Source organism: Pistacia vera, unplaced genomic scaffold (assembly GCF_008641045.1).
Source record: "Pistacia vera cultivar Batoury unplaced genomic scaffold, PisVer_v2 Contig568, whole genome shotgun sequence".
Classification (NCBI taxonomy): Eukaryota; Viridiplantae; Streptophyta; class Magnoliopsida; order Sapindales; family Anacardiaceae; genus Pistacia; species Pistacia vera.
Genome location: NW_022196410.1, coordinates 3,590 through 25,440, shown reverse-complemented (window position 1 = coordinate 25,440; position 21,851 = coordinate 3,590). Strand labels below are relative to the sequence as shown.

Sequence of the window (21,851 nt, the reverse complement as noted above, 5' to 3'; positions counted from 1 at the left end):
TGTTAAAGTGAGAAATTTGTTGGTTAAAATTTATCCAACTTTCTTTACTAAATGTGAGAAACACTCAGGGGATTGAATTCTTTAAGTGAACTAGACAAGCTTCAGTTTATTTATTACTAAACCATAAATATGAAACAAACTATTTTTGGATTTAAGGTATCAGTACAAAGTTGCAGGTCCAAGTCCAGAAAGTATACAGACAGACCCGCAAAAGTTAAAACCAAAGCATAGTAATAACAAAAGCATCATAGAATGAGAGAGCCATGAGATTGGATTTTTCCGATCTCCTTGGACTCAAACTCAGATATGCGAGCCAGACAATGCCCAGTTAGCTTCACTTCCAACACGTGGCATGGTGGTGGTCATCCTTGATTGAACATCAACCTTGAAATTAGCCCCACACATCACTCCCTCACTGTCAATTCTAGGCATTGGCTTCATCTGACTCCTTGGATGCTCAAAGCTCATCAGCCCTTGCTCACTGTGGAACATGCACCCTGCAAAAAATTTAATCACTAACAGATTTAATAACTTCACCCAAAAAAATTTCCCATTATTTTGATTGTTTAACTTTACATACCAGTTGGAAATGGTGCAAATGATTTAGCACAGCTTGCTTTGATGACTTGCAAATCATCAGAAATGACAACTGACCCATCACCTGCAATGCCCCAAAAGAGTCTCACCCCTTCATTGGCATCCTGCACAACCAAAATCAACAAATCAAATATTAGCAAAAATGCAGCAAAAATTTTAGAGGTTAATTTGAAGAGGACTTGCCAGTGCAGCAAAAATGCTTCCAGCCTTGATATCGTAAACCACAAAGCCAAAGCTACCATCAAGATCCTTGAGGACCTCATGGGCAGGGTATGGGCCGCGATCACGAAGTGTCCGGTATGCTTCAATCACAAACATCGCCTCGTTGCTCCCTTTTGATAATCCATACTGTTTGTTGAGATTGCTCAAGTTGTTTAAGCTCCCCATGAATATACAATATATATTATCTATCCCACAAAACAACCTGCAATTTGCGTATCCAAAAATGTCACAAATCTTTGAAAAAAAAAAACACAAACAAATTGTGGTTGAGCAAAAGAAAGAGAGAAATTTACCTTTGTGATGTGGAGTAAGGATTTTGAAGAGGTGCGTAAGCAAGGGAAGCATCATTTCCAAAGTTGATCAGACATGTGTTTGAAGGATGAGACTGCACAAAGTCTTTGCAAATCTGTTCAGGGAGCTTCGGCTTTCTGGATGAACTCAAAGAAGCAGGACTATGGAGCTCCTGAGGTGGATTCACCACGCCTTTGTTGAATATTGCCAACATCGTTTCTTTCTTGAGAAAAGACTAAAGTAAAAAAAATGAATCAAACGAATGGAGAAGAAGATGATCAGAGTTGAAAAACAGAGCAAATGGGATGAAAAAAGTTGGGTGGAGGGTGGAATATTTTATAATGAAAAAGAATGGCCGACGTGGCAACTTTATCCTAAACTCAGTACACTTTTTGTTTTACTTAACAAGATTGTAATTAACTTAAAATTAATTTAATAGTTATCGGGAAGTTGAAAAAAAAATAGGGGCATTAGTAGGGTACGTTAGATTTGTTTTATTATTTTTTAATGGTTTTTATTTAGTAATTGCCTATTTGGATGGGGGATAAAAGTCCGAGGCTGTAATTCTTATCCACAACAAATGGTCAAGTCGTTGAGAGTTGTGACGGTGACAAGCACAACCATTCCTGTGTTTGATATGGGTGAATCCGAGTGTCCTTACGTGTCCACCTCCATCGTTACTGATTAGGGATTTAATAAAAAAAAAAAAAAAGTGATAATCTTACAAATATAAATACAAATGGATACAAAGATAACTAATACTCTTGATCTTTATGATTTCTCTCTTTCTTTTTCTTTTTTTTTGTTTTTTCTTTATTTTTTTTATTCATTTTATAGTCTTCTCTGTATAAGATAATATTTTTCTTTAAAAAGAATAATATTATACCAATAATCATTTTTCATAACTCTGATGTGATAGTTTATAATTGATCAGTTCACAATAGATCTCACGTCGCATATATTCAACTAATTAATTACGAATTGATCAACTGTGAACTGATACATCAAAGTTTGTGAAAAAAAAGATTATTGGTGTAGTATTACCCCCAATACATCATATAAAAGTTGTAAAATAATATATAGCCCTCATATATATAATTACATAAAACCCTCGAAAATGTTAAACTATAAAACCCTTAAAATACATGCAGCTACCTTATTTCATGTAAAAATACGAATAACCCCCTGGACAAATACATTCGTACCCCACTTGTAAAGCAAAATTTTAAGAAACCCACTATTCATATTAACCAAACCTGGGCTTGGGTTTGTTACATACCTATGCCTAACTCAACTTCTGAACTTTCTTTGGATTCTCTTTTAACTGCATAATTCCTCAAAGAAAGCATGTCAAAATGGTACTGGAATTTGAACATGAAAATCCCAATTGAAATCTTGTTTCAATTAGACCGAGAATGCTAAGTGATGGACATATGAAGTTGCATAATTTTGTTTTATGTATAACATTAAGTTGATATTCAACAACAAATTGATCATAAAAAATAATATATAAAAACTATTTCTCATAAACTGATATAATAATTTTAACGAGTAATTTTTTAAATTTAAAATCATCGGATCATGTTTGTAGATAGAAGCTCGTATGAAAAGTAGATGGATTATACCATTTATTACTCAGAATGTGATACAACCAAACTTCCATCCATAGAAAGAGCAATGAAAGAAAAAAGAAGGCGAATTACCCATTTTGACTATCTATTTGTCTTACAAGTGTGTCTGTAAGTTAAAATTTATAAATAAAATGTTACACAACTTGACAGACTGATTACTGTACATTGTGATAAAACAATAATGAAAATTGAAAATAAAATAGAATTTTGCCAATTTCACGCACTATAGTCTCTATTGAAATATTTGTCTTCTGGGTAATAGTAGGCTTTCACCAAATTCCCTCCAAATTTCCTCCCATTTAATGCGGTTTTTGCAGTGGCACAACCAGCTATGTCATAATACTCCAAGAAAACCTGCAAGTTTTTACCATAACATTTCATTACAATAATTCCATGTTTTAAGCAAGCAGAGCTGCAGATTATCATATTTCCACTTTATAAAGCTTCGGGATTACCAAACAAAATCATCGCTCTTAAGTTTAATAATGAAGTCCTCACGGCGCAAGTTACGTTTTTAAAGGTACAAACTAGAGAAGAAGAAGAAAGAAAGCAAGAAATATAGGACTACGTTCAACATTATCAGGTTCAACCAAAGACTTGAATGTTAGATGAGCACAAGAAAATAAATTACCTTTCCAACACCTGGAAACTGCTCTCCATTTGGATCTGGGCGAGGAATAACAACATTCACCAAGGTTCCTGTTTATTCGATCCAAGAAAAATAATATTTACTATTTCTACTAAATAATTATAATAACAATATAAACATCATTCCACTAAGAGTCCATTGGTTCTGAGAGAGAATATAGCAAACATTTTATCATTTGTAACACAATAACAGCACCAAACTTTAGGTTATAATTAGCCACAGCGTTGGAAAGCATCATTATTCATTTAGCATCCATTTCAATGACAAATTTATTTTATAGAAACTCAATAAATCAGACTTAAGATGCACTACTTATCAGTTTTAACGATAAAATAGCAATTATTACATTCGCATTACTTATCAGTTTTAACGATAAAATAGCAATTATTACATTCTCTTTGCCAATAGAATACAGATTTACAAATATAATTAGTCCTGTGGACTAATACCCATATAAGAATATTTGTGTTTTGCCTAAAAAATCTTTCTGCAGTTTCCCAAATTTAACCATGTTGACCATTAAAGAGGTCCACAATCCCCAAAGTAACAACAACTGGCAATAGTGTTTCCACATGTTTCGCTCTATGTCAAATGAAAAAACTTAAAATAAAATTTCTCAGACAGCCTTAAAATGCATTTCCCTCAAGCAATGGAATATGGAAAAATACTATAAAATTTAATATCTGATGCGTAAAGTGTAGTACTATAAGAGGTTGCTCTTCGTTACTCAAGAGAATGTCCTTTGGTAAAGCAAAGGTGAAAACTCTGAAAACTTACGATTCTAACTCTTCTGTGGGTGATTTGGAGAGAAATAAATAGCCAAATCTTTGAAGAGAACAAAGGAGAAATCAGTACTTGAGGGAAAAAATCAGTTTTTTTTTTTAATAATGCTACAGTTACCGAAGGATGCGCACCGAATGGCGTGGCACAATCCTGACCGTTTATTCATTATCAGTTAATATTAATCAATGGTCAAGATTTTGCCACGTCATTCGGTGTGTATTTTCGGTGACTCTATCATTTTCCTTTTTTTTTTTTTTCTGCTGTTATTTGGGCATCCATTACAAAAGATTTCCAAGATAACTCATTCTTCTTCATTTTTCATAACTGACTAGGGGTTTTGAGCTGACATGTGCTTGTTTTGTTTTTGGAGCTATCTAGGCTGTTCTAATCTCTCTCTCTTTCATTTTGATGTTAATATTGCACAAATTAAAGAGGGTTTATGAGTTTCTTTAAGGATCCTGGCATTTTTTCCTGGTCCACAACTGTAAAATTTAACTTTCAGTATCAATATACATTTTTGTTTCCAATAATTTTAAAAAAAAAGAAAAAAGAAAAAAAGAAGTGATTAAAAATATTGGATCCCTTAAAACCCAGTGAGTTCAGTTAATAACTTAAAGGACACTATAAATCAACCTAACAATGTTCCATATTACCTCATGAAACTACAAATAGATTAGTTGCACAAACATATCATCATTTGTTAAATTATTACATACCATATTTACTGCATTCTTCTCTCATGTCTTCCAGTACTTCCTCATACTCTTCATCATCCGCCAGAACATCAGCAGTAATTGCCTTTATCATAAAGATAACACCATTAATCAGCCAGCAGTCAATTATATTCCACCCATCAAATTCAAAGAAAGAACCACATTGTCAATCTCAATTTCACCAGCAAAACATCTGTAATTTCTTATTTGCTATGAGGATGTACTGGCATTTGGATCAAAAGAGAAAAGAAAATCATATTCTTCCCTGTGATTCAAATATATTCTTTTCCTTTTCTCCCAAATAGAGAAAGAGTATGATGGCAGAGTAATCAAAGTATGAAGATAAGAAAAAAAGAGATTGTTATATAATATATCAGAGGCAAATATACCTCAGTCAAACATAATACTTTAGCTGGACTTTCTCCAAATGCTGAAGGTGCTATCCCCCCTCCAGGAAGATTCATAACACCAGTTTGCAAGGCCATTTTCTGAAACCAATATGCACATATGTCAGAATGTAGGATAACAGCAGGGAAAAAGGAGGAATGAACATGAGGAGCTCCACAAGTTTGGTTTACCTGAATAGCAATGTGCTGCTGAGCCTGAGCTAATATATTATCTTGTTCTGACTTAGATTGCCCACTGCTGTAAAATTCCATTACGTTGGCACAAGGTTTCAGGTGTAATACATGGTAATATAATATTAAGAGATGCATTCAATTTAACATTTAATACATAGACAGATAACAAAATAAAGAAAGTGACACTAAAAAGGGAAAATAGCGGAAAATGCAACAAATCCAAATGTCTCAGAACCTGAGCTTTATAGCCAGATGCACAGTCACTTTATTTTTTCTATTTCCCTCAATCAGAAGTTCAAGAACATAGGACCAAAAACACAATCCGAATTATTGGCATGTACATTGTATGAAATTAAGATAAAAGAAGTTTCCATTTTATGGGAGTCAAACATATCTAACCATAACTGCTTCCAAATGCTGGCAAGACAATATTCAACTTCTTATGACATTTCTTCCCCAGCAAAAGTTTCATTTCCACATATACATTCCTACAGAACCTTCTTTACCCGCAAATATTTTCTTCACCAAATTGACAACCATAAAAGTGGAAGCAATGGAGGGGCAAAAGGGGAAGAAGACACCAAACAATTGAATCAAGGGATCTAAAGTCACGCTACTGGTAAAAGATACTGTCATTTCTTCCATGTCAATACCATTTTATTAAATAACACCAACCTGGCAGTTGCACGCCGAACAGTTAAAGTTTTATCACCCATTTTCAAGCCATTCAGAGCTGCGCACGCAATGTCCGTCACCGTTGGATCCTGAGGTGCTTGTACATTAGTTGACCAGTTACCAAAAATATTATGGCAAATGTCATGTAATTGTATGTATGAATACTTTCTTGTTGAAATATGCTATAATATATGGTAGTATGTATACAGAACCTGATTAAATGAAAAGGCCAGGTTATAAACAGTAGTCTAAAACATGGATTAAAAAAGACAAGCTCTTTCTACATATTCAGCAACCAAAGCATTCTTCAAAATAGAAATGCATGCTTTAGTCATAAAACACAAGAAAGGTACTTGAAGATCAAAGTTTTTAAGTGTCAACTTAATTTACCTGATAGACACAGAAACCATATCCTTTAGAGTTCCCTGTATCTCTATCCTTCACAAGGTCAAAGCCACGGAGAGTCCTGCAATAAGTCAGGAGTGCCATTAGAAATTTAGATACCATAGGCCGAGCAGTAGGACCATAAAAATCAGGAAGGAAACCACTGTCAAGGAAAAAGTATGAAAGAATGGCTGATATTTTTGAGCCCCTACCCAAAGGACTCGAGCAACTCTCTTATCTGTGCTTCAGTAAAATAGTACGGCAATCCACCCACAAAGACACGATCAGGACCCTCTGCTCCGCCAATTGCCCTGTTAATGAAATAAGAGTTAGCTAACCAACAGAAAGGAAGATTTTTCAACTTAAAAGCATATTAATTTATGAAATAGTACATCAATTTATAAAATAAACATATTAAGAATTTGATGTGAAAAAAGAAATACTAAGAATAAAGAAAATTACGGGTCCTGCAATCTGGGGGTTACAACACTTGATTGTAACCTATAGCATCATCATCCTAGTAAAATACTAATGCTACCACAATTGAAGAGATCCTTCAGACCAATCTTTGGACTAATGATGGTGCCAACTTACCCTGGTGCGAGACCAACAGCTGCCAAGTTAAGGTGAGGACTTGGTTGGCCAGGACCAAGTGCTGCAGCTAATGTAGGGTTGTAATCCGTAGGCCTTCTTACCCTTACAGCAACCCCCTGGTAAGATCAAAGCAAGCATGTCTAATAAGGCTAGCAATCCTCCACAAATCACACATCTCCTCTAATACCTTAAATCACATATGATTCAATAAAACAAGCAATTATTTAGAATGATATAAAACTATAGACAAATTAAATGAAAGGTGGCATAATTTAAGTTTGCTCATAAGAATGAAGATAAATAAAGGAAAAAAAAAAAACTTGCATGCCTCAAATATAATTCCGTCCAATGCCATTGCATTACTTGCTTCTTCAACAGTTCTCATCTCCACAAAAGCAAATTTCTTCTCATGATTAATGTAAACATTCACTACTGCATCACCTGCAAGTTCAAATACTACATTATGCACCAAGTTCAAATAGAACATATGAGATATACATTTACATACTCAATTAAAGAATGTTGGACCACCTGGACCAGCAGAATTTCCCCCAATAGCAGCCATAACCTGGCTAAAGAATGTTGCAATTGTCTGTTACAAACATACACAAGAAACTATCATTCATAATGCTTCACAGTATAAAAAGAAATCATCTGTAATCATATTGATCAGAGAATACGAGGTGACATTTTGAAATTATAAAGGGAATGATTTGCAGCCCAACTCAACTGGTAGACAATAAGGTATCTTGCTATTTAACACCATACTAGTTAAATAACATTACGCTGTAAAAATTTAGAAAAAACTAATTCCACCCACATAAGCAATTTGCCACCTGTTTCTCCTAGGGTGATGTTATATTTCCAACTTAATATCTAATTAGACCACTTCCGTATTTACACTCGAATTAAAAGTCTGTTTGAAATAGAATTCAGATATAGTCCCTCACTTCGGAAATAAAGGATATAAAAATATGATTGCTTGAAATGTTTTTGAAAAGAAATTCTGAATAGAGTCCTAAAATCTATGTAAATTTAGGAAAAAAATAAAAAATCATTTTCTGAGTTCTTTATAACCAAAATCTATATTCCTGATTGTAAGATTATGTAATGGCTGAAATCAAATAAAAAATAAAAAAGAAAGGACTTGTAGAGTCTAAAATGAATAAATCCATAACAATATAATAAAAAGAACCCAATGCCATGTCAATGTTGTTCAACTTGACAATTGCAAAAACACAAGCCTCTTCATACTTTCAGCAAGAATCAAGCAAAGTAGAAGCGAGAGCAAACCTGTTCATTAGCCAAGGGGGGAAGCCCACCAACATATACCCGGCGAGCATGCCTTGTAGCCTGTAACAAGGCAAAAAGACAACACATATTGAATCAATTTACACATCACAATTTCAAATCCTTATGAAAATATGTTGTAACCACAAAAAATAAAGAAATAAAATCATTCTTTATCTACCTGTTGAGTCATGGCTTGGATCGGCATCAAAGGAAGAGCTCCCAACTGTAACACATGAAAAAAGTATGCATAAACATACATTATATGTATATGCCCTTTCCCATCCCACAAGTCCTATATATATAATTGCAACATAAATATATAAATATCAACTGAATGAAACAATTTCTGAACAGCTACATATGAAAAACATGCACCTGAGTTCCAAAAGGTAACATATTTTGAACTGTTCCTGCAGTTGTTTGAGGAGCACCAGGCAGTTGCCCTGCATAATAACAGAATGAAAAGAGTAAGACAAGGATGACTTAATTAGCTGAGAGATAAACACACGCATGCTGCTACTACATCTAAAAGAACAACAAACTAGAAGCCTAGAATTATTTATCTCATCATAAAACTATAAAGAGAAGCCTATTGCATACCTAAAATTACCACTCAATTAATAAAGTAAGAAATGAATTCCATCACTGCAGATGCTAGGGAAATATGTGTAAGTCTACCAAATGATAACTGTTGCCGGTTGAAGGCGAACAAGATCCAGCTAATCGACGCATTGGTTCTCCGTTGAACACAAAATCTACAGTAGTCACGCCCATGGGTAGCACAGTGGGACATGTTGCCCAACATTGCCTTCTTACCCAACCGATAAACACAAACACAAACAAACAAACACACACAACAGCCAAACAACACAACAATGGTTCTCAGTTCCCATAGTAAACCAGTAGATAAGATATTAAAAATAATAAATTTCATTAAAAGCCTACAGGTAAGTACAGGAAAATGAAAGACAGAAAACATTGCAATTTCTGCAATTAAATAACTCTTTTAACGATAGAAATAGTCTGGCATAATTCACCAGTCAATAAGAAGTTATTTCTGCACATTGGAAAGAAGATGGAGACAAACCTGGAACAGCAGCAGCAGGCAGCATAGCAGCAACAGGTGGTGCCATATCAAAACCACTTCTCCGCCTGCTGTAGATAGAATATACATGCAACAAGATGATGACAAGTAAATAACACTTTAAATTCAAGATATAAACGTGATATTAACTTTAGCAATTGACAACATTGAAAAAACATCAAATGCATGCAACACAAGGGGATAAGTAACAAATCATGAGAGTAAGAAGAAAGCAATGTTATAAATGCAAAATGTTACATTAAAGATGTTCATGTAGCAATGCATCCTCTATGATAACATGAAGTGAATATAATTGGTAACTGGGAACCTGTACAACAGAACAAGGGCACTCTCACTACAACACTTGGCTAAGTGTAAAGATACTAAATGCAGGTCTGGCCCCTATACCCAAGTTACAATTTGTTTTGACTGATAGCTGCTTGGTATAGACATTGTAATAATGCAGAACACAGGAAAAGTCACAATACTATCAGAAAAACTCAAGCCCACAATCAGGTGTTTGCTCTTTCAGATTCATCTCAACACCGCTCAAAAACTCCTCACTGGAATAAACTACACTCATATATGCTATGCTATTGCATACCTTTTTGAAGGAGAACGGGACCGAGAGGGTGATCCAGATCGCTTCCTTGATGTTTCCTTTGAACGGGAGCGTGATCTATGCCTATGCCTCTTTTCTTTGTCTCGATCATAGTCACGGTATCTGAAAAAAACAGCACATTCAAGAACCAAAACAAATATAAAAACATATTTAGATTAATAAACACCTGTACACTGATTCACATATTCTAAATGGGTAATTAAAAACACATTCATAGCACTGAGCACATAAATAACCTGTCATGATCACGACCCCGTTGACGGTCATAATCATCATTCTTATCCCTTCCTCTGTCATCCCTCATGCTTCTGTCCTTATAATCCCTACGATGACGATCTCGTTCTTGGTCTCTAGTCCTGGACCTCTCATAATCTGACCCCCGAGAACTCTGCAGAAATAATCTAACAAATTAGTCAGTTCGTCCAAACTATCTTTATCACATCATTTTTCAGCATTCTACTTTCACAAATTATTCTTAATTACATTTCACGTTGCCTCAAATAGCAAAACTGACCCATTAAAATCATTTCTAGGTCATTCCAAACATCGTATTCAGTTTAAGTCCACCTCCACTTTTCAGTTTACATAGATGGATTTCTATTATGAATTGAACGTTAATCCACCAATTCTATAATAAAAGAAATTTATTACTAAAAAAATTACAATTAAGAACAGCATTTTGAGCATCAATTCAATAAAAAAAGCTGACGAAATAAAGGAAAAAGAAAACGAGACCTTGTGATGCGAGTCTTCGCCATTGGCATCATATCGACTATCTTTACCGGACATTTCAGCTTCAATTTCCAAACCCTAATTCTGATTTTGAAAAATGAGAACGATAAAATTAATCCCTGGTATAATGTAATGCGTTAAATCTGTTTACTTTGCTTTCTCAGTACCGCTGAAAATTTAATTCAACTGTGGTTTGTAGTGAGACTTCGTTTCGGGCCGCCATTGATAATCTTATCGAACTAGGTCTAGCTCAAGCCCAATTTTTATGGGCGACAAAAAGCCCAATTTTAGTGGGTAGAAAAAAGCCCATTTTTTGTGGGCCGAAAAATGCCTTGCTGAGTAATTTGTGATGCATAACTAAATAGTGTTTATGGGATTACATGTCATGATTTTTCCAGGTATTAAACTTATCCAATTTCAACTCACAACAAATTTTTTTTTTCTTTTTTTTTAATGACCAGGGGCATCCAACAGTTGAGGTCAGTTTATGCATACTCTAATTAATCTCCTAAAATTCTGAAATTATCAGTCAAGTATAAGTTTCAGTAGCTATCCTTATTAGCACTCGAGAAGGAATTTGAACTCAAGATCTCTTGATTAATACATCAAAAAATTCATATTGAATCATTAGGCTACTCAAAGATAGTTTAAGAAGAAAGAAAGTATAATAATTATTCCAACAATTACAAGAAAATTTTTCTTTCTATTCTAAAAATCTCAGTAATATTTATAGTATAATTGTCTTTACGAACTCACAAATTTTTTTATTATCCTAATACGCTTTATGTATAAAAATGCAGAGAAAAATAGAAAATCATATTTTTGTAAAATTGATACTATTAAAACCAAAATTAAATTAATAACGTGTGATTGTTCTAAATTGTTGAACTAATATATAATACACAATCATTTCTCTAATGATTTTAGCCGATTAACATTCGAGTGAGTCCATTTGTGCATTTAATATTGTACAGTGGGCTCTCTGAGCGCAACGAATTTATCTTCCAGATTTCTCCAGAAACAAGATCTTGGACTTAAGATAAATCAGAAAATTGGGGCTATAATTTGATCCTCAATTGATATCTTAATCCCAATTATTGGATGGGTTTCAACATCAACCTGGATTTATATTCTAGAATTGCAAGTACGGTCGGTGTATTCCAGTCGTGTACGGATGTGACAAAACACGACAACAAACTCGTTTGTCTCGACGTGAAAAAATAATCGCCCCGACAGTCTTTTTATCGGATGAAACCTAACGCGGAAAGGCCGCGGAGAGAGAATCTACACGTGTCCTTTGTCTGATGGTAGCACGGGTCTTGGACTGGGTACACCGCCTCTTAGGTTTTCTGTGGTTGACTAATATTAACGTCAGTGCTGACACAGCATCCTCATCACATAGCGTGGGGCCCTTGATGGGGAATTGAATCGTGTGGCTACAAATTGATCACAGTTTGCCACCACGGGCCCCCGGCAATGAAAAAGGAAGAAAATAAAAATTAAAGAAACGCAATGAATTCAGGGAGATTTAATTTCCATTAATAAATAAATAAGAGTTCACTTTTATGAGCACGCGCAAAATTTGTCAACTAGAGGGAAAAAATTGATATATTTTAATATTTATTTATTTATTTATAATTCATATCTGAGTGATTGCCATATAAAGAAAATAAAGTAAATAAGAGTTTACAAGAACATATATTAAGATTTTATTGGATTCATATAATTAAAGAGGGGTAATATTATACTTATAATTCAATCTCACAATCTTTGATAATTTCCAGTTTTTTGTTGGTGAATTTTGAATTTTATCAGCAAAAAAGTGGGAGTTGTCACCTAAAATTTGTAAGATTGAGTTATGAACTAATTTTCATTATAATAAAAGTAATTGAACTGCAATATTGAAACAGTTTTATATATAAAAAAATTAACGAAGAAAACATATCCAAATTCTGTCGCATTACTTTTTTTTTTTTAATTCATCGACATGGCTATGCATCGATATAATGAGAATTTCAACACCGCTGGCATTTGGGAACGATAGTAGAGCATCCACGTTTTCCGGTAAGGGTACGCAATCAATACAAGTGGTGACATATATAAAACCTGAAAGTAAATTAAGTTGGTTAATTTTGTGAAGGTCAGGTTGTTTTCACAAGTGGGGTGTGATTCCAACTTAATTTTTTGTAGTCAAAATTGTACCACGTAAATTGGTATCATCCTTGGAAAATCTTGGTCTAGAATGGCCAATACTCAAAATTGAATCGTTTTCGCACCAAGAATATCTCGTGCATTTGATAGTGTCTAGTGGTGAATTATATAGTATGGATTCATATATATAAATAACTGGCTTCCACATTCAAACAATAGTTGTGATGCGTGATTATTTTAAAACAAATATTATAGATAAATAATAATATAACTAAACATCATACAAGAATATATGTTAATCAACACTTTATTAAATGTTAATTTAACACTAAGGTTAGTGATATTAACTTAACCTAATTAACCAATCCTTTGATGAGAAAGTTACATACAATGTGCCATTATAAAAGAAAATATCTAAAATACTAATAAACACTACTGAATTGAGCAAACGGTCCCAAAGCGAAAACTTATAAAATTGTCCCCTTTGATCAAATTACAATTAATTTATAGATGATTGAAAAACTTTGTAAGATTGGATAACTACGGATAAACCAACTTCTAGGTGGTTGAGTGGTTCGATAAGGATTCTTAGGTGTATTATTCAAGAGATCCGAAGTCTAAGTCCCTTATCGATTGTTAATAGAGACAATTATTACAGTTCTTACTAGATTGTTAGTTTTAAAGTCTCGAAAGATTAATTAAAATATGCATAAACTGGCTTGAACATCTTAATAATTTAAAAAAAAAAATGATAGATGATATTTTGGCAAATGGTGTGGACTAGGTGTAGGTGAGGGCATGTTATTTGGTATATTCGGATGTATTCAATTAGATGCCATGACTATGGTGGGTACAAAACCACAAATAATAGTTCATGCATAACAACATAATAGTCCTTGGTACGGTTTGCACGTTTTTCCAAGACGTAATGTGGATTGATGGTGCGGTTGGTTGTCCATAAGTAACCGCTGCTGATGAAAAATGCAAATTTGATTACAACTGTGTAGGTTTATTGTTTGTATTTCAAGTATTCAAGTTTACCAATAACATACTTCATATTTTAAATTGCACCAAAAAAACTTATTTATCTCATAGAAGTCTAATAAAACTTATGAAAAACATCAACGGTTACTATTGTATTTATCCAAGAAAAATAGAGTACGTTATATATAATTAATTAGTTAGTTGGATATTCAACAATAAGTAAATCATTAATTTGAAATATAATTTTAAAATATTTGATTTATTAGATTTTGAAGTGAATTTTATTTAATATATTTTAATTATAAAGCAAATGTGTATACTGTTTTATCTTTTTTCTCAAGTACTATTCGAAGGTGTAGATGGAGGTTCTTTACTCTTCTCCTCACGAATCTTCAATTCATCTTCATTTGTAGCAACCAAATCCTCCCGTGTATTTAGATAAGAAATAATAACCATGGTAGAATCCATGATATCAAACAACGCATCAATGACATCTTTGAATTTTTGTCTTGCAATATTTAGATTCTCTAAGTTGGTGCTACCATTATGTAGAATCTCTTTCAACTCCAACTATCGTCAGCCATTGCCAAATCAACAGGGAAAAAAAGCAATGAAATTCTATAAATTTATGAAAGCGCTACAAATATAGATTTTCTTATAGTTGTATAGAAATAAACATAACAAGACAGGTTAAATAAAGATACCGATTGAATTTATTAGTTTTTTTTTTTGGCTTTTATATTACACAAAATATCTAATACCGTTTCCTTTGACCTTTTTTGATTCTGAGTTCTTATCTTTTAGTTTCTCTCTTGCAGTATTTAAATTGTCGACGTCGGTGTTAATATTGGCTACAATCTCTTTCAACTCTAATGTCCTGTCAGCCATTGGGAAATCAATCGAGGAAAAAAAAAAAAAAACAATGAAAGTCTACAAATTTATAAAAGCAATACAAATACATACTTCCTTATCCTTATATAGAAATAAACATTAAAGGATGACCTAAATAAGAATTAAAAACGAACAGTTGAAAAATCAACTGATAACTCCTAATAAATAAACACACTGATTAAAGAACGTAAAAAAACTCACCGAACAACGTGAAAGGAAAGGGTAATGGATATTTTGTTAAATATAAAAGTGAAAAAAAAAAAAAAGTATATATTCCGATCGGTGTGTTTATTTATTAGACATTGCCTGATTGTTTTCACATTACTAAGTTTTATGTTTCTATGCAGTATACTAAACAATATGTATATGACATTTATGCAATACGGTTAATCATATATAATTTCTTATTAAATATGAATTAGAAATCAATATTACAAAATCTAAATCATAAAGAAACAATTGTAATAACCGGAGTGATTCAACAATTGTTTCATACACCAGTCACAAGACCGTAACAATTTGCTGAACAATGTTTTATTATGGTGAAGTATTATTCTCTTCCATACACCAGTGATAGGAATGTAATGTGTTTGTTGAGCAATGTAATGTTTATAAACATCAAGAAGTCTAACCATTTAGATTTGTTAGATTTTATTAGGTTTTTATTTTCATTTAAGTTATGGTCCGACAATTTGCTTATTTCAATTAAACATTGTTCAACATATTTTTTGAAATAGGCAATAATAATTTAAATGGTGGATTTTTTAAAGATAATAACAATATGAAATGTCATTTTCATGCGATATTATATTAATTAAGTACTTAATGTATTAGATTAGTAAGACTCATTTTTAATTTCCATTTAAGTTATGGTTTGGCAAATGGCTTATTACAATTAAAATGGTTCAACATATTTTTTGAATATGTAATAGTAATGGTGATTGGTGGATTTCTCATCACGGTTTAGCATATTACAAATGGTCAGCACATTACAATGGTTCGGCCTTATTGAACAATACAAGTTACAATGGAAGGAGCATCCCTAACCATTTAAAGTTGTTGTCGTGTCCCAGTGATATTTCCATTTTCTTTGTTGCATGTTTCCAGACATTGGTTTGAAAATATTTTTGCAATTTATTGTTATATTGCTAATAACTTTGAATATTCAATATATTTTGTGTTTTCAAATTTGAATTGCAAAATCTTTCTATTAAGTTTGAATGATAAAATAAATAGGCAATCTCATCTTTTTCTTATATTATATTTATATGTATGTGTTGGTAAATTGCATTCCAAAGATGGTTGGTTGTTTACTTTAATTTATGGCTCGGCAAAATTTAAAATTATCCATAGGAAAGATAAAAACAATAAAAATTGTCTTGATCAATTATAGCCAATCTAATGAGTTATAACTTTTATTAGCAAACACCAATCTATATATCTTCTTATTTGAATTAACAAAGTTTTAATTAGACTTTTGGGATACTCAATATAATCACTATTTAATATCATATTGTTATTAATATGTGTCATTAATACTAAAAAATATCAAACACCAATTACATAAATACATTTATAGATATTTAATGTGAATGTGAAACATTTGTATTTATATGAATGTGAAGGGATTAAACACATCCACCAAACATCAATCTATATAACTTCTTATTTGAATTAACAAAGTTTTAATTAGACCTTAGAGATGCTCAATAAAGTATAATCACTATTTAATATCATATTGTTATTAATATGTGTCATTAATACTAAAAAATATCAAACACCAATTATATAATATAATAATATATCACATAAACATATATAGATATTTAATGTGAATGTGAAGGGATTAAACATATCCACCAAACATCAATCTAGCTATATATCTTTTTATTTGAATTAACAAAGTTTAATTAGACTTTTGAGATGCCCAATAAAGTATAGTCACTATTTAATATCATATTGTTATTAGGATGTGTCATTAATACTAAAAAAATATAAAGCACTAATTACATTAAGCCACATTTAACCAAAAATCTTACACATCCACATATCCCACATTATCACCAATTACATATAACCACATGTCGAACAATCATCCAACATGTCAAAATCTAGCAATTTTAGAGCTTTAAGACTCCTACATGTCAGTCAAACAGGTCATGCTTCAGAATTAGTGAGTTCATATTAGCGTGAGACATCTTTTGTCGATGGTTGTATATAAAATAGCAATTGAATTATGCAATATAAAATAAGTTAATAACAATTCAAGAATGTAAACAAAAATCACCAATAGGTATGTAAATAACAATTGAAGTTAGTTAAATGATTCGGTAGCAAGCATCTAAATGGTTCAGTAGCACAAGACCATTAATAATTCAAGTAACAAATGGTTCAGTAGCACAAACCATTAATAATTAAAGTAACAAATGGTTCAGTAGCAAGCATTTCAATAGTTCGACAGCACAAGACCATTACCTCAATGATTATTAACTTAGTTTAATGATTATATAAAAACCATTTAAGAACCAAACAGAGCGAGGAATATCACTTAGTTAAGCATCAATTGATTTTGATGAAAAAGATGCAGAGAATAATTAAATGAAGCTGACAGTAGAAGATTGAATCTTATAAAGTAAGCACAGAAATAATAAATAAAGATGAAATCTTTTAAAGTAAACATAGAAAAAATGAATAACAATTGAAGTTAGATAAATGGTTAGACAACAACCATTTTTACCTCAATTACTATGCTTATTCTCAGTACCTTAATGATTATTAACTTATTAAAACGGTTATATAAGAACCATTTAATAACCAAATAGAGTTGGGAATAACACTTACATAAAACAGAGCGAGGAATAACACTTAGATAAACATCAATTGATTTTGATGGAAAAGAATAATTAAATGAAGCTAATAGTAAAAGATGGAATCTTATAATGTAAACACAGAAATAATAAATAAAGATGGAATCTTATAAAGTAAACACAAAATTAATAAATAACAATTGAAGTTAGATAAATGGTTCAGTAGCAACCATTTTTACCTCAATTACTATGCTTATTCTCATTATCTCAATGATTATTAACTTATTTAAATGGTTATATGACAACCATTTTGAATAGAGTAACGCAAGCTTTACAGAGTAAAAGGTTTTGGTAAAGATGTATATTCTCTTATTAAGTAAAGTAACAACTGCTGTATATATACAAGGAACTGTAGCTAACTAAAAACGTGACTAATCTAACAAACTAACTGCTTTACAGCTAAGCATCTAACTAATGAAACCAACTTTACAATAAAATAATTTATTCTGTACACATTTAATAACCAAACAGTGTGGGGATAACACTTACATAAACATCAATTGATTTTGGTGAAACGGATGGAGAGAATCAATAATGAAGCTTACAGTAAAATTTGGAATCTTACAAAGTAAACACAAAAATAAAAACCTCTTTTTCATGATATATGTAGAATGCAACACTATCAACAAAAAGGGAAAGAACAAATACCATTAAAACTAAATATGAAAATTAATACAGTGTGAAAAAAAACCTTGCCCAATAAAATGTTCAAATCCTCGTTGTTGCAACCATGTTTTTTCGGCTTCCATGTTGTACTTCACTAGAAGTTCTTTGATCTACTCGGTTTCTGATAGAAATATCCTCGGCTTGATTCCATTCCAATACATGAATCTTTTCCTTGAAAACAACAACAACAACAAAAAAATTAATTGATTTTGATATTAAGATTGTGAAGAGATATGCTTACCGTATTGTTAAGACTATGTAACATAATATGGCAAGAGGCTACCGACGATGTCATGGTGGAATGGTATCATATCACACACACACAAACATATATATAATGTGAATGTGAAGGGTTTAAACACATCCACTAAACATCAATATATTTATTTGAATTAACAAAGTTTTAATAAGGCCTTTGGTATAATCATTATTTAATATCATATTGTTATTAATATGTGTCATTAATATTAAAAAATATCAAACACCAATTACATTAAGCCACGTATAACAAAAAATCCTATACATCTACATATCCCACATCATCACCAATTACATGTCCACATGTTGAACAATCATACAACATGTCAAAATCCAGCAATTTTAGAGCTTTAAAACTCTTACATGTTAGTCAAACAGACCATGCTTCAAGACATATATATATATATATATATATAGAGAGAGAGAGAGAGAGAGAGAGAGAGAGAGAGAGAGAGAGAGAGAGAATTGAAAAATTAAATTAATGCATGAACTAATTATTTTTTTCGTAATTATGAAGATTAATTCCAGCTTTAATTTTGAAGTGTATTTATTTATTTTTATTCAATTACCAATATCGTTTTAATTGAAAACTAATAATAAACCACTACTGGGTGACTTGATGATAAAAGAGCAAAAGAGGATCTAAGTTTACATGGTCTCTCGAGTTAGAGTCCCTGCAACCCCTAATACGAGTGGCCATTGGAGCTTTTACCCGATCGATAGTTTCAGGGTTCTGGGAACCCTAACAGGGGTGGATTACTTGAATAACTTAACCATTAATGTTAGAGTAGGTGCCCTAGAGCAATTTCATTCTGTAAATGTTGACTCTAGTAATAATGTTTATAATTAATAAAAAAACATTTTCTACATTATGTAATTCATATTTAATATATGTTATAATGTATGTCTTTGGAATGGTAAAATCGTGATGAGAGTATCGAGTGCTTCAAATCTCAATGGTGAAGACCTTATAATCATATATGGTGGCTATTCTAGAAACGTTCGTAACCCCAGTATTATTCTGACTAAGACACAGATATCATAGTGTTAAACGGCCCTGTTGAAAGATAATGACATATCTCACTTGTTAGGGTTGTTTGTCGACAACCTGGTGCAACACATGGGTGCTTGTCATAGGCGAGTTCACTAGACATACCCACCAGAGGATTCCACATAGATGGTAACCTCAATGTCTGTAGAATAAATCCTTTAACGAATGGTGGTGCATGTGATCCTTAGACTTGAGATCACCGAAGCGCCTTATGCATCAATTGGTGTAGTTTAACACTAGCCCAACGTAGTTTTATTCAGAGCCATCAGAATGGTAGTGATTGGATACATCAAAAATGTATCAAGACTGTGGTGAATTAACAGATGATTCATCACTCCTAGGTATGGGAGAAATAATCTCGCTAAGTAATTCGGTAAATGGCTATGACATTAAATCTGTGGCCACAGTGGGATTGGGTTGTAGCTCAATCCAATCTATTTCGGTCGTTGGTCCAACAACCGAATATCGAGATATCAAGGATATTCGAGCTTGACACTACTTTTATGCCTCAATCTTGATAAGATAATGGATGATAAAAGGATTGGGTTACACGGTAACTATATCGTTGATAGGCAAGCTATTTCATTGAATCTGAATCTATCGGGTGGTCATGATGCCTTGCTAGAGGTCAATCTTGGTTTATGTTTAGTGAGACGATTGATTTGTGTCAATCGCGAGACTACTCACTGCGAATATGATAAGGAGCTTTCGGGTTACACACATAGAAGACAAATTAAGGATGGATAAGTGAGAGGGGCATTTTCATTATTTATGATGAAAGTGTATTTTCGTCTTTTAATATGAAATGACATTTTGGTAATCTTAAGTGCAACTAAATTTGTTAAGATTTTTGCCTATATTTAATTTCATATGGAAATTAAATTAGTGAGATTGTATATTTAAATATTTTGTTTATATATATATACTGTATATATTTGTTTATTTAAACATAATATATATTATTTAATATTAATATTTATTAATATTAATTTAGATAATATGGAATTCAAATTCAAATTTGAATTAAAATGTCTTGTTTGGTAATGAAATAAAGCTAATCTAAATATGGAATAAGTAGATTGCTATTCCATATTAGATTAAGATTTTAGTGTGCACTATTTAAGTGCAACTAAAATTAAAATGTGATAACTTTTTTACAAAAAACAAAAACCCTAGCCTCCCTTCTCTCTCACGTTTTCTCTCTTAGGTGGAGAAGAGAATTTTTCGAAAAGAAAAATTTTGAATCCTTGATCCTTGTGTGTCTTGCTAGCACTTAAGACCGTAAAGTGATCACCCATTTTGTCTTCGTGTGGATACCGTTAGTGCACTCCTACCTTGGAGTGGTAGCAATTTCAATCTCATCGAAAGAGCCTCAAACACTGGTATGGTTTTTACAACTCTTCAATTTGATTGATATTTAATAATGTGAATTGGGCATAAAGGTCATGGGTTAGGGTTTGCAGATCTTTATTTTTTTTTAATTACCGATGCGTTAATAGATCCATAAACCTACAATTAATCCCTGACCTGAATTATTATTATTATTATCCAATACAATTGATATCTTAGCCCCTGTTTGTTTATTATTATCCAACACAATTAATATCTTAGCCCTGTTTGTTTCACTCTTTCAAATCATTTTTCTGTTATCCTATTGTAAAACCCCTCCCTAGCCGGGTATTTCCTAAGTATCCCTTGGCTATTGAGAACCTAGAAAATGCACGCTTAGGAAGGAAGTTTATTTTAAAATCCTATTTAAAGAATAAACTTGTAATTTAAAAACATATATATGTATATTTATATTTATTAATTTAATTTCTAAACTAAAATAAGTTCATTGTATATATATAGTTTCCTTTCTTTGTGTAAATTATGAAATCCATAGTAATACTTACTAGAACATACACACTTTTACAAAATTTACTAGCAATTTGATTTCCTTTATTAATACAACATATTTACTCCATTATAGAATATGGACATATTTACTACATTATGAAATAGAAACATAATTACTACACTACATATTAGCAAAACCATTCAATAGTCATCATTAAAACATCCCTTCATGGTCATAGCGTCCCTCGGAATCCTCTCCCAGCTTCATGCCTTAATCCTTACCTGCAAAACAT

At 32.1% G+C, this 21,851-nt stretch overlaps 2 protein-coding genes across 9 annotated transcripts; both read right to left on the bottom strand.

Moving 5' to 3' along the window:
* Window positions 1-273: 273 nt before the first annotated feature.
* LOC116108736 (stem-specific protein TSJT1-like) lies at window positions 274-1,422 on the bottom strand. The gene is made up of 4 exons (XM_031394970.1): window positions 1,113-1,422; window positions 781-1,021; window positions 581-701; window positions 274-497 (listed from the first exon to the last, which is right to left on the bottom strand). The coding sequence occupies exons 1-4, from the start codon at window positions 1,322-1,324 to the stop codon at window positions 301-303; spliced, it is 771 nt and encodes a 256-aa protein (XP_031250830.1). The 5' UTR covers window positions 1,325-1,422; the 3' UTR covers window positions 274-300.
* A 1,391-nt stretch (window positions 1,423-2,813) lies between these two features.
* On the bottom strand, window positions 2,814-11,026 carry LOC116108726 (splicing factor U2af large subunit B-like). 8 transcript variants are annotated; one of them, XM_031394952.1, is made up of 19 exons: window positions 10,855-10,995; window positions 10,356-10,507; window positions 10,102-10,221; window positions 9,501-9,568; window positions 9,092-9,224; window positions 8,789-8,856; window positions 8,592-8,636; window positions 8,414-8,473; window positions 7,652-7,712; window positions 7,449-7,561; window positions 7,121-7,236; window positions 6,739-6,837; window positions 6,533-6,608; window positions 6,143-6,231; window positions 5,465-5,531; window positions 5,276-5,374; window positions 4,890-4,971; window positions 3,373-3,440; window positions 2,814-3,095 (listed from the first exon to the last, which is right to left on the bottom strand). In XM_031394952.1, the coding sequence occupies exons 2-19, from the start codon at window positions 10,414-10,416 to the stop codon at window positions 2,958-2,960; spliced, it is 1,563 nt and encodes a 520-aa protein (XP_031250812.1). In that variant the 5' UTR covers window positions 10,417-10,507; window positions 10,855-10,995; the 3' UTR covers window positions 2,814-2,957. The 8 variants fall into 8 exon arrangements, with proteins under 8 accessions (XP_031250812.1, XP_031250813.1, XP_031250814.1 ...); XM_031394953.1 differs by having other exon boundaries at window positions 9,092-9,221; XM_031394954.1 differs by having other exon boundaries at window positions 9,501-9,565.
* Between the last annotated feature and the right edge of the window lie 10,825 nt (window positions 11,027-21,851).

Bases quoted from the DNA above. Each gene is read 5' to 3' on its own strand.
- LOC116108736 (XM_031394970.1), bottom strand. From the start codon at position 1,324: ATGTTGGCAATATTCAACAAAGGCGTGGTGAATCCACCTCAGGAGCTC. The intron at 1,022-1,112 runs GTAAATTTCTCT...CGCAAATTGCAG, and splicing joins CCTTACTCCACATCACAAAG to GTTGTTTTGTGGGATAGATA. The intron at 702-780 runs GCAAGTCCTCTT...TTGGTTGTGCAG, and splicing joins GAAGCATTTTTGCTGCACTG to GATGCCAATGAAGGGGTGAG.
- LOC116108726 (XM_031394949.1), bottom strand. From the start codon at position 10,908: ATGTCCGGTAAAGATAGTCGATATGATGCCAATGGCGAAGACTCGCAT. The intron at 5,532-6,142 runs GTTGGTGTTATT...GGAATTTTACAG, and splicing joins GTTCGGCGTGCAACTGCCAG to CAGTGGGCAATCTAAGTCAG. The intron at 4,972-5,275 runs GTATATTTGCCT...TTTATGATAAAG, and splicing joins AAGTATTATGTTTGACTGAG to GCAATTACTGCTGATGTTCT.